The following is a 12,581-nucleotide window of genomic DNA, read 5'->3' on the forward strand; positions in this document are numbered from 1 at the left end:
AAAACCAGTTCACCCATTTCTCCCACTCCATCCTCACCCCTGCTTCTGTCAACAACCAATCTGTTCTCTGTGTCTATGAACTTGCTTTTTGGTTTTTTTAGTTTTCACATGTAAAAGTCATCATAATGTATTTGTCTTTCTCTGCCTGACTTATTTCACTTAGCACAATGCCCTCGAGGTCCATCCACATCGCAAATGGCAAGATTTCATTCTTTTTTATGGCTGAATAATATTCCATTTAATATATGTATATATATATATAAAAGTATAAAATATACATTGTGTATATATAATAATATTCCATTGTGTGTATATATATCATTGCATACATATATATGTACATATATATATCACAACTTTTTATCCATTCATCCATCAATGCACACTTAAGTTGTTTCCATGTCTTGGCCATTGTAAATAATGCTGCAATGAACCTAGGGTGCAGATATCTTTTCAAGTTAGTGTTGTTTTCTTTGGATAAATACTCAGTTGTGGAATTGTTGGGTCATATGGTAGTTCTATTTTTAATTTTTTGAGGAACCTTCATACTGTTTTCCATAGTGGCTGAACACCCACCAACATTCCCACGAACAATGCACCAGCGTTTCCTTTTCTCCACATCCTTGCCAAAACTTCTTATTTCTTGCCTTTTTGATGATGGCCATTCTGACAGGTGTGAGGTGATATCTCATTGTGGTTTTGGTTTGTATTTCCCTGGTGATTTGTGATGTTGAGTATATTTTCATGTGCTTGTTGGCCATCTGTATGTCTTCTTTGGAAAAACGTCTATTCAGATCTTCTGCCCATTATTTAATTGGGTTGTTGGTTTGTTTGGTTTTTTGCTTTTAAATTGTATGAGTTCTTTATATATCTTGGATATTAGCCCCTTACCAGACATACAATTGCAACTATTTTCTCTCATTCAGTACGTTGCCTTTTCACTTTGTATCTCATTGTGGTTTTGGTTTGTATTTCCCTGGTGATTTGTGATGTTGAGTATATTTTCATGTGCTTGTTGGCCATCTGTATGTCTTCTTTGGAAAAACGTCTATTCAGATCTTCTGCCCATTATTTAATTGGGTTGTTGGTTTGTTTGGTTTTTTGCTTTTAAATTGTATGAGTTCTTTATATATCTTGGATATTAGCCCCTTACCAGACATACAATTGCAACTATTTTCTCTCATTCAGTACGTTGCCTTTTCACTTTGTTGATGATTTCGTTGGCCGTGCGGAAGCTTTTTAGTCTGATGTAGTCCCACTTGTTTATTTTTGCTTTTGTTGCCTTTGCTTTTGGTGTCAGATTAAAAAAAATCATCACCATGTCAAGGGCTTATGTTTTCTTCAAGGAGTTTTATGGTTTTAGGTCTTATGTTCAAGTCTTTAATCCATTTTGTGTTAATTTGGGGGTATGGTATAAAATAGTGGTTCAGTTTCATTGCATGTGGCTGTCCAATTTTCCCAACATGATTTATGGAAGAGACTATCCTTTCCCTATTGTATATTCTTGGCTTCTTTGTCATAAATTTATTGACCATATATGCATGGGTTTATTTCTGGGCTCTCTATTCTGTTCCAGTGATCTATGTTCCTGTTTCCATTGTTTTAATTACAATAGCTTTGTAATAAGGTTTGAAATCAGGAAGCATGAAGCCTCCAGCTTTGTTCTTCTTTCTCAAAACTGCTTTGGCTATTGGGAATCTTTTTGGATCCCCATAAAGTTTAGGATTGCTTGTTCTATTTCTGTGAAAAATGCTATTGGAATTTTAATAGGGATTGCATTAAATCTGTATATTGCTTTGGGTAGCATGGACTTTTTAACAATATTAATTCTTCTAATCATTGAGCATGGAATATCTTTCCATTTATTTGTGTCTTCAATTACTTTCATGAATATCTCATAGTTTTCAATATACAGGTTTTCACGTTCTTTGTTAAATTTATTCCTAGGTGTTTTATTCTTTTTGATACAACTGTATATGGGATGACTGTTTTCTTAATTTTTCTTCCTGATAGTTCTTTATTAGTGTATATGTTTACTTAAAAATATTGTTATGAACTCATGGATTTAAAGATATTTACTATTCATTGCTATTAGTAATAGTATTGAAAGCCAAACTGTCCTGTTTGTTTGACCAGTGGAAGCCTCTTCATGTTTGCTCCTGGGTTCCCCTGAACTGACCCTAGGGGTCCTTGATAGCTTCTTTAACATCTGGTGTGTCAGATCTTCTGGGCTCATCTTGTTCATATCCTGCTACAGACCTGGAATCAACCATTTCTCCAAGAAGTTCTGGCTTCAGTGAATGGGAAATGATTTTTCAAAGCCACAATCTGGGCACTAGGAATGTTCATGCTTTTGGGTAGGTCTTTGTTTCTAGGCTTTTCATTGGCCAGAGCTGGAATGAATTCATATTGATGCTTCCAATTAAGTACTATAGGCTTTTCTGCTTATCCTCTTCCAGATTACATCTGTGTTTCCTTTTCTTCCTCACCAAGTCCTAGTTCTCAAGGACAGAGGGGGGTAACAGAATTAAAATATCTCACTGTTAATCAGTTGCTTTAACTTAATAGTTTCAGAATAATGATGTTAATACTACCACTATCAATTATGATTATTGAAAAGTTACACTTTTTTTGTACAGGTGCTCCCCATTCTCCTCTCATTTTTATTTTTTTATTCGATTTTATTTTTTTAAAAAGATGTAATTTTATTTATTTTTGGCTGTGTTGGGTCTTCGTTGCTGCGCACGGGCTTTCTCTAGTTGCAGCGAGCAGGGGCTGCTCTTCATTGAGATGTGTGGGCTTCTCCTTGCTGTGGCTTATCTTGTTGCGGAGCACAGGCTCTAGGTGCGCGGGCTCAGTAGTTGTGGCTCGTGGGCTCTAGAGCGCAGGTTCAGTAGTTGTGGTGCACGGGCTTAGTTGCTCCATGGCATGTGGGATCTTCCCAGACCAGGGCTCGAACCCATGTCTGCTGCATTGGCAGGCGGATTCTTATCCACTGCGCCACCAGGGAAGTCCCTCCTCTCATATTTAAATGGTTCTATTATATCTATATTATCAGAACATATAGCTGTTATATACTATTTTCTCTCCCACTTAACTGTCACTTAGTTTTAACACTACAAGTAAATATGTATCTGATGCTATCAGCCCTGTTGCTGATGCCTCTCTGGTTATTTTGGTTGTTGGAGATTCTTTCTCTAACAGATTCTTCAGAAAGTGCTCATAGGAACAATATTTCCCTGAGTTCTTGCCTGTTGGCAATATGTCATGTGTACCCTTTATATTTGACCATCACTTTTGCTAGATATAAAATCTTTGCCTCAATTTTCTTTCTGGGAGTATTTTTATATGATACACACCATTTTTATTTTCTGACATAAATGGTTGCTATTGAAAGTCTGATGATAATTGAATTTTTTTCCCTTAGAAGTCACTTGATTTTTTTTTTTTTTTTTTGCCTAGAAGCTCAAAGAATTCTTTTTTTCATTAAAATCCAATAACTTTATTAAAGTGTGTCTTGATGTTGGTTATTCTGGGTTGATGTACTCAGGTTCCCAGAGTGTTTTTTTAAATATATAGTTTCATATCATTTGTCTTCAAAAGAAATTTTTGAATTCTAGTTTGAGACACTTGCTTCTATTTCTGGTTTTAGCTGTTATGGATACTTTCATATTTTTAGCAACATAGGCAATATCTTATGTTGCTATTTCTTTGTTAATTTAAGTACTATCTTAGTCATCTAAATATCTATTGACATCCTATTATTTTAGATGAGACTTTATCTTAATTTATCTCCTTCCCCCTCTGCTCCCATTTTTAACAACCACATCAGTACTTTCAGTTCCTATGAAGTCACTTTTGTAACTTTACACAATAAACTGGAATCTTCACCTCTTGTTTCAACAACTCTTGACAGTTCTGATTCCCCACTTTACAACATGGGGATATTATGCTGTTTACCCCTCTCTCTTCCCCTTCCCACCAGCCAACTTTTCTTAGCTGTACCTTTACTTTCATAGTTTCATACTTGATAACCTTTGTATTATATTTAGGATTTATATTTAGGTCTTCAATACTCTATTGGATTATTCTAAAAAACTGAAGATCAATAAAAAGCATTTACATTTTTATTACCGTATAAAATACTGTCAATTGTACAGCCACATGGCGTGCTGTGATTGCAATTTTAATGTAGAATTCTGGTGCTACTAGAGAAACCTGATCATGGTATCAAAGGTCAAATGGTCTTTTTTACCTTCTATCACTCAAAAATCATACCAAATTTTAAGTTAAATCATAACCGAGCCTTAACTTTTGTGTGCAGTTTTTTTTGTTTTCCCTGGTATTTGATTCTACTTCTATTTTCTCATTAATGATTATGAACTCTTTTTGTTTCCCTAACCCATACCCCTGATACTTTATAGCATCTTAGTCACTGCATCTATTTGTTGGAATCATTTCTATTCTTCTGTGTACTTTCTTCTTGCATATCACTGACTCTTTGCACTCATTTCATCCAACTGCTTTTTCATATGGGGATTTTTAAAAACTGGGGCTTGTTTCTTGCATTCCACATCACCTGTGTTCTTGCAATTTTGAACGCTTCTTTCAGTGGAATGCCTGCTGAAGTACTTTTTCTGAAGGAGTAAGTAGAAAGTATATAACTTGAATCTTTGTCTATCTTAAATAGATATCCTATCCTCATGTTTAAAATAGCTGGACTGGGTAAAAAAAAAAAAAAAAAAAATTCAGGTTCCAAATCCTCTCAGAACTATGAAGGCCTTGTTTCAGTGCCTTCTAGGTTTCAGTATTATTAATGGAAAGTTTGATGCCAACCTGATGTTCATCCCTTTGTAGGAAACCTGCTCTTTTTTTTAAAAAAATCTTCAGGATCTTCTCATTATTCTTGATATTCTAAAAACTATTTATTAATATCCAAACTTATGTATAATATCAGCTTAGTGCATTGTGTATAACTGGGTAATTAGGCATGACATTTATATATTTTTTTAAAGAAAGAAATGGAAATTTTTATTCAAGCCAAATTTGAGGATTATAACCCAGGAAAAGCATCTCAGAAAGCTTTGAGAACTGTTTCCAACACTTTTTTTTTTCTTTGCGGTACGCGGGCCTCTCACTGTTGTGGCCTCTCCCATTGCGGAGCACAGGCTCGAGACACACAGGCTCAGCGGCCATGGCTCACAGGCCCAGCTGCTCTGTGGCATGTGGGATCTTCGCGGACCGGGGCACGAACCCGTGTCCCGTGCATCGGCAGGCAGACTCTCAACCACTGCGCCACCAGGGAAGCCCCAGTTTCCAACATACTTTTAAGAAACGAAGTGCCTTCTGTATGTCAGAACCCTGATGCCCAGGATAACATATATGGTCTTTTCTTTATCCTCATAGCAATCCCATGAGCTCAGTATAATATTGCCATCACAGAGTAGGTTATCTGAAGATTAGAATATCTCCTTAAGATAACCTAGTCATTAACAGTAGTAAACAGCAGAGCTGGGATTTGGTCTCAGTACAATTTTCTATCCCCTAAATCCTTTTCAAACACTTTCATAGCTTCATATTCTCTCATAAAGCCCACAGAACGAAAACACTGCCAATTAAAATGATATCAGACAGCAACCTAAGTGTCTGTCCATTGACAGACGAATGGATAAAGAAGATGTGGTGTATATACACAATAGAATATTATTCAGCCATAAAAAAGGAACGAAATAATGCCATTTACAGCAACATGGATGGACCTAGAGATTATCATACTAAGTGAAGTAAGTCAGAGAGAGACAAATATCATATGATATCGCTTATATGTGGAATCTAAAGAAAGGATACAAATGAACTTATTTACAAAACAGAAATAGACTCACAGACATAGAAAACAAACTTGTGGCCACCAAAGGGGAAGAGGGGGAGGGATAAATTGAGAGTTTGGGATTAACAGGCACAAACTACTATATATAAAATAGATAACCAACAAGGACCTCCTGTATAGCACAGGGAACTCTACTCAATATCTTGTGATAACCTATAATGGAAGAGAATGTAAAAAAAAGAATATGTATATTTATATATATATATATCTGAATCACTTTGCTGTACACCTGAAACTAACACAACCTTGTAAATCAACTATATTTCAGTAAAAGTTTTTTAAAAAGTAAAACAAAACGATATCAGACAATTTCAGAGTTATAAGGGCATCTATAGAAATAGAGCTCAGGTGTCTGCTTTAGTGGCGGGTGGCTGGTCCAGGGATGCATGGCTAGCTAGGGTGGACTCCAAGCCTGTAAGCAACTCATGCTGCAGGTCAGGCTCTGGCGTTAGACCACGTGGATTCAGGAGCCAGACCCATGCCTTGCAGCTCAGATCCTATCCCTTAATCTTGAAGCTTCCGGTTCTCCTGTAAGACAAGGATTGCCATGGCGTCTCCTTCCTGGGGTTGTTCAGAGTCATGGATGTATAAACCACAGCAAGTGCTTAGCTCAGCCAGGCAGGGAGTCAGAGCTCACGGGTAGCACTTGTCACTATACCGTGCTTACCGACCACGTCACGCATACCTTCAGGCCAGGGTTCTTCCTCATCCGCAGCCTTCCCATCCACATGTCAGTCAGCAGCATCTGGCTGCAGGTGTGGGCGATGAAGTCCCGATGTTTGGCTGCGACAGCCAGTTTGAGGCAGGTCGAGTTGCTCCAGTTTTTCAGCTCGTAGGTCAGCAGTTTCATGGCGATCTGCTCATCATGCTTGTAGGACTGGTCCAAGAGCTCCACAGCAAGCTGGCCAAAGTCTCTGCAGAGACAGAAATGGGAGCAGGGGGGTCACATGCTCTTCATTAGAGAGCTGTGTCCGCGGGGATGTCGTGGAGCCACAGGACACAGAGTCTTTGACTCCCTGTCCTCTGGGAGCTCCAGGGGATGTCCCCAGAGGGGACGGCCAGGGGCCAGGGGCCGTGCTTATCCAGAGCAGCAGGGGCTGACTGCTCTTGCTGTAGATGGAGCTTTAGGTGGATCCCAAGTCTGTCCCTCAGGCCCCAGGGACAGAGCAAAGACAAAGTCCCTTCCCTCAGGCATTCACGGAACAGGGATGCAGATGGAAAAGATGGCAAATGAGAGTTTGAAAACAGCGCTTGTGGGACTGGAAGTCAGAACAGTGGCCATCCTTGGTGCAGGGGAGAGGTGGACACTGAAAAGGCCTCCAGGAGGGCTGGTGGCACAGGTAGGGTCCTGTTTCTTGAGGGTGCTGGTCAAAGTCGTGTGCTGGGTTTGTGAACAGTCATCAAGCTGCATGTTTTGCACACGTGCCTTCTCCCGTATGAGTGTAATACTTCAGTGACACATGGATTACAAGAGCACTCTCAGTGCTGTGAAGGAGACAAGGTCTAGTTGTCATGAGGACCCAGAGCAGGGAGGACCAATTGCTGGAGGTGGGGGAGGGGGAGTGATGGGAACCAAGTGGCGGATGGAGAAGGGGACACAGGTGATTTGCGAACATAAGATGTATTCCCTTTCCACATGACCCTGATGCGAGGATTTAATGATAGTCATGAACATTTCTTGTTCCTTCAACTTTTTGTGTGGCATCGATGTGATTAAGGTACAGTCCTATAGGGATCACCTTTCTTTGCTTTGGTTTCTCCATTTTATAGAAGATTTGATGCCAGTTCTGAGTGGAAGGATGAAAAAGGGAGGCATTACTTGTGGGGGACGGAGACACAGACTCTGCAGTATCTTCTAGCCTCAGGCCCCACGGGCTGCAGGGGGTCACCACGAGGGTCCTCTAGGAAGCAGAGGGACAGCTTGCCAACAGATGGAGGAGGGGAACGCCTCCCTATTTGTAAGAGTCTTGAACACCTGATGTTTAGAAGTCAGCTAGTGATTTTAGAAATCCAGTCCGAAAGATAAGCAGGGTGCTTCACAAAACAAAGATACTACATGTTGGCAGAGGGGCCTGTGTACAATTCAAGTTCACATGTCGCTAACGTTGCACGGGGACTTCTGGTTTCTGGTTCCACACGTAAGGGACTTGGAAGTTGCCACTCTGTCCTAATAAAAAGTACAAAAGCTCAACAAACTCAAAATCCAAGACTTTTCTAGACTCATCAGAGAATTGAGGTCACAGGGCAAATTGCTGTCCACCAAACTGGAAAGACAGAAGGCAGATACTGAGAATCACAACTTAATGGAGCACAAAGCCGGGGAACCAGCGCCAGGTTGGAAAACCTGAACTGTAATTGATGAGTTTCTGGAGGCCCCGTGAGGACAAGTCTGCAAGTTAATAACTCCGGGTGGCCCAGGCTTAGAGAAGTGTCCACATTTTTGTGAGTTTTACCTCCAGGAGTCCCACCAAGTTCTCACAGAGAAGATGGGGGAAGAATCCTCTCATGCTGCCATCTGGGAGAGGGGAAAGGGTCCATTCTGAACTATGCCCAGAGCACTCTGTTCTTCATAGCAAGGCCTGCCCTTGGGGGAAACTGGCTAACCAGAGCTTAACCTATTGGTGTTTTATCAGAGCCTAACTGAACTAGAGGGAGGGAAATACCCAACTCCAGCTCCCTGTAGCCGTCCTAAGGGGGGGGAAATCCAGAGGTACTTGTGAAGGTCAAGTCCAAGGGCACAGGTTCACTAAGGTTGTTTCCTTATGAAAATTGGTCTCATTGTCTTTGCACTAAAATTGTGTTTCCCAGAAACAGAATCATGGACATAGAGAACAGACCAGTGGTTGCCAAGGGGGAGGGAAGTTGGGGTAAGCTTTCATATATAGAATGGATAAACAAGGTCCTACTGCATAGCACAGGGAACTATATTCAATATTCTGTGATAAACCATATGGAAAAGAATATTTAAAAAAATGTGTATATATATATGTATATATATGTATATGTACAACTGAGTCACTCTGCTGTACAGCAGACATTACCACAACATTGTAAATCAACTATATTTCAACAAAAAAACATATACTGATTAAAACTGGGTTTCCATAGTTTGCACCAGAAGGCAGTCAACAAAAACAGTGAGAGTCCAGAAACACCTCAGAGAGACAGAAGGAAAAATGCTGACACAATGGACAAAGCACTTGATGAACAAGCTTTAAAGGTAATTGTACTTAAGTGAGAGATACATTTGCCACCCTTCCCAGCAAAGGGACAGTGCTCAGGACCATAGTGTCTCCTGGTCCTTAAATTCCCTCTGGACACTCACTTTGAGTTGTTGTCCAGGTCCTGGGAGATGTCGTCCACCAGCTCACTCTCGGAGGACTCGTGGGCCATCGACTTGTAGAGCTTGCAGGCCACCAGAGCCTTCGCCATGCTCTCCTCCCCCCGCTGCCAGAGGAAGACTGCCATTTTTTGGCGTTTCATCAGCACAGCCCACACCATCAGCTCGTGGAAGGGGTACTGGAATCGACTCACGGCGGGGTCATCCACATCGATGTCCAACTCCTCCTCCTTTTTCTTCTTCTTCTTTTTCTTCCCTTTGGCTGGAGGCTCATCATCCTGAGGGGAGAGAAGCACCTTTGCCATGGTTCTGCCATAAACGTGCAACAAAGGGTTTCAGGACAACTGGAAAAACGGAAACCTCTCCCTCCAAGGGAATAAAGAGAATTCTAAGTACCTCTGCGGCTTCCAACCAGTGTACTAATTCTTTTGAAAAGATGCACATGTTTATTATGAGAAGTAAACCATCGAAGACCTAATGAGCTGAAAAGGCATACTACTGTTTGAAGAGTTTATACGCCTGGGTTTCTTTTCCCCAGAAGCCTCTAAAAATTGAAGAGATACCGCAAAACTAAAACAAAGAAAACACTTCAATCCAAATCACCCCATGGGAGAGAGAAAGCCTGTAGCTTATTTCCTCAGGGGAGTCTTCAAGCACCAACATTCGTTTGCCAGATACCGCTGAACCGGAGATTAATAGGAAAAATGTAAAAGGGGATGGAGAAAAATGTCTTGTTTCCCTACTAATGGTTTAAGGAAGCAAGCGTTCCGTTTTTTAAAATTATAATTAATTAATTAATTTCTTGTTGGCTGTGTTGGGTCTTTGTTGCTGCACACTTTCTCTAGTTGCTGTGAGCGGGGGCTACTCTTTGTTGCGGTGAGCAGGCTTTTCATTGTAGTGGCTTCTCTTGCTGCGGAGCAGGGGCTCTAGGCCCGCAAGCTTCAGTAGTTGTGGTGCCCGGGCTTAGTTGTTCCACGGCATGTGGGATCTTCCTGGCCCAGGGCTCGAACCCGTGTCCCCTGCATTGGCAGGCAGATTCTTCTTTTTTTTTCTAAATATATAAAGTAATAGCTTTATTTTGAACTTTATGGAGGGTCATGGAAATATATGGGGCTCCGACTATTCCAGGCTAGGGCTTCAGTACCCAGTAGAATAACAGAAATGGGTATTTGCTCTTTTGCAAACAGCTTTCTTGTCAATGATCCACTTTTATTCTTATACTGACTCTGAGAGGTTGTGAATGTCTTCCATTCCATCAGATGAGGAAGTTGTGACCCAAAGTCTGAATAATTTGCCCACATACACACAGCTGGAATGGCTGGGCAGGGTGGGGGTGAGGGGGGTGACTGGCTCTCCAATTCCTATCACATGTTGTTCATGAATAACCCAAGTTTTATAACATTATAATGAGTTGTCCAACATTTTAATTGAAACTATTGTATCTTGCCTTAGATTGAAATGTTTTTGTTCAGGGACTTTCCCGGTGGCACATTAGTTAAGAATCTGCCTGCCAATGCAGGGGACACGGGTTCAATCCCTGGGCCAGGAAGATCCCACATGCCACAGAGCAACTAAGCCCGTGTGCCACAACTACTGAAGCCCATGCACCTAGAGCCCATGCTCCACAGCAAGAGAAGCCACTGCAATGAGAAGCCTGTGCACCGCAACGAAGAGTAGGCCCCGCTCGCCTCAACTAGAGAAAGCCCGTGCCCAGCAACGAACACCCAATACAGCCAAAAATAAATAAATTAATTAATTAATTTAAAAAGTGTTTTTGTTCAAATTTTCTAATTTGTCCCAGTAAAACTACAGTTTCGGTCATTTAGGAAGGTTGGTCTACATAGGTTAAAAATTGACATTATGGAAATTAAAAAATAAACATAGCTTTATTTTCAAGAATATATCCAGTCAAATAAAAATCCACTAAGGACTAATGAAATGCTGTAAAACAGAAACCCTTTTAAGCCTATCTTTCAATAACACATTGTATTATTAAAATACTAGTTGTATGCAAATTCTGTTAAAGTAATTTTAAGATTGCTAGAGAAAGAATATAACCAACAAGGGATTAATTTCCCTAAAATGCACGAATAGCCACAAAGCAACAAGAAAAAGAAACAACCTGATAAAATAACAAAAGATATGAACTGGAAGTTAAAAAGAAATTGACCCATCCACAATCACAGTAAGAACCTCTAAACACCCCTCACTTAGAAATCAACTTGAAAAAATTAGTACAGATAGAAGCAAATTGAATAATAACATTACCAAGTTTGATCTGACAAAGACGTATACGTATTGTACCCAACAAGCCAGGAGTACACATTTGTTTCTAACACACATGAATCATTAACAAAATTCCACCTGGCATTATTCCCTAATTCTTTTGAGATTTTTCTATATCAACAGATTCCAGATATCAGAAATCATGTAGTATACACTCAAAGAATAAAATTAAAAATCAACAAGAGTAGGATAACAACAATAACAAAATTCTGTATCTGGAAAATTTTAAATACACTTATAAATAACGTGTGGATTAATGAGGAACGTATAAACTGTTTAGAAATGAATTGCAATGAAAGTTCCGCTTACCCAAGCCTGTGGGATACCATGAAAACAATGCTCAGAGAAAAAATTTATACTCTTTATGCATTTATTGGCATACAGGAAAGATTGAAAATAGGCAGGGACTTCTCTGGCAGTCCAGTGGTTAAGACTTCACGCTCCCACTTCAGGGGGCACAGGTTCCATCCCTGGTTGGGAAACTAAGATCCCACATTCCACATAGCATGGCCAAAACAAAAAAAAAAAATGACGTGAACACTATAAATATGGTATAGTTTGGAGTCCCTTGGGAAGGGCCTCTTTCTCATACACTCCCAAATAATCTTCCCCCATCTAACCCAGTGCCTTGACAATCTGTCAATATAGATTGATTCCTTTAAACTAATTAAAATAAAAATTTTTTGAAAAAGAAAATGGGCAAACTTCACTTTCAAATTGAGTCAATAAAAATAATACAGTAACTCCATATAAAGTATATGGAAGGAATGAATACAAATAAAAGATATTAATAAAATAGAAAACAGAAAAAAGAAAGTTGCTTAATAAAGCAAAAATACCAATCAAATCTGAAGGCAAGTATGGTTAAGAAAAAAAGGGAGAAGATATAAAAAAATTGGAACAAGAAATGGCACACAACTAAAGATATTGAAAAAATTAGAATACTATGTAAAGGTTTATACCAAAGTACTTGCAGGTCTAGAAGTAAATTGTTTGCTAGGAAAATATAATTGACCAAAGCTGACTCTAGAAAATAGAAAAGCTCCATGAACTCATGTTATGAAAATT

General features: G+C 39.7%; 1 protein-coding gene across 1 annotated transcript in view; it reads right to left on the reverse strand.

Annotated features, from left to right (window-relative positions):
- Positions 1–12,581, reverse strand: part of TRPM1 (transient receptor potential cation channel subfamily M member 1) — a 76,778-nt gene that overhangs the window by 32,473 nt on the left and 31,724 nt on the right. Inside the window, exons 16-17 of the mRNA XM_024742733.1 lie at positions 9,213–9,505; positions 6,573–6,801 (exon numbers count right to left, since the gene is read on the reverse strand). Coding sequence (XP_024598501.1) covers positions 6,573–6,801; positions 9,213–9,505 — 522 coding nt within the window. The remainder of the gene's footprint in view (positions 1–6,572; positions 6,802–9,212; positions 9,506–12,581) is intronic.

Source organism: Neophocaena asiaeorientalis, unplaced genomic scaffold, assembly GCF_003031525.2.
Source record: "Neophocaena asiaeorientalis asiaeorientalis breed wild unplaced genomic scaffold, Neophocaena_asiaeorientalis_V1.1 scaffold155, whole genome shotgun sequence".
NCBI classification, from domain to species: Eukaryota; Metazoa; Chordata; class Mammalia; order Artiodactyla; family Phocoenidae; genus Neophocaena; species Neophocaena asiaeorientalis.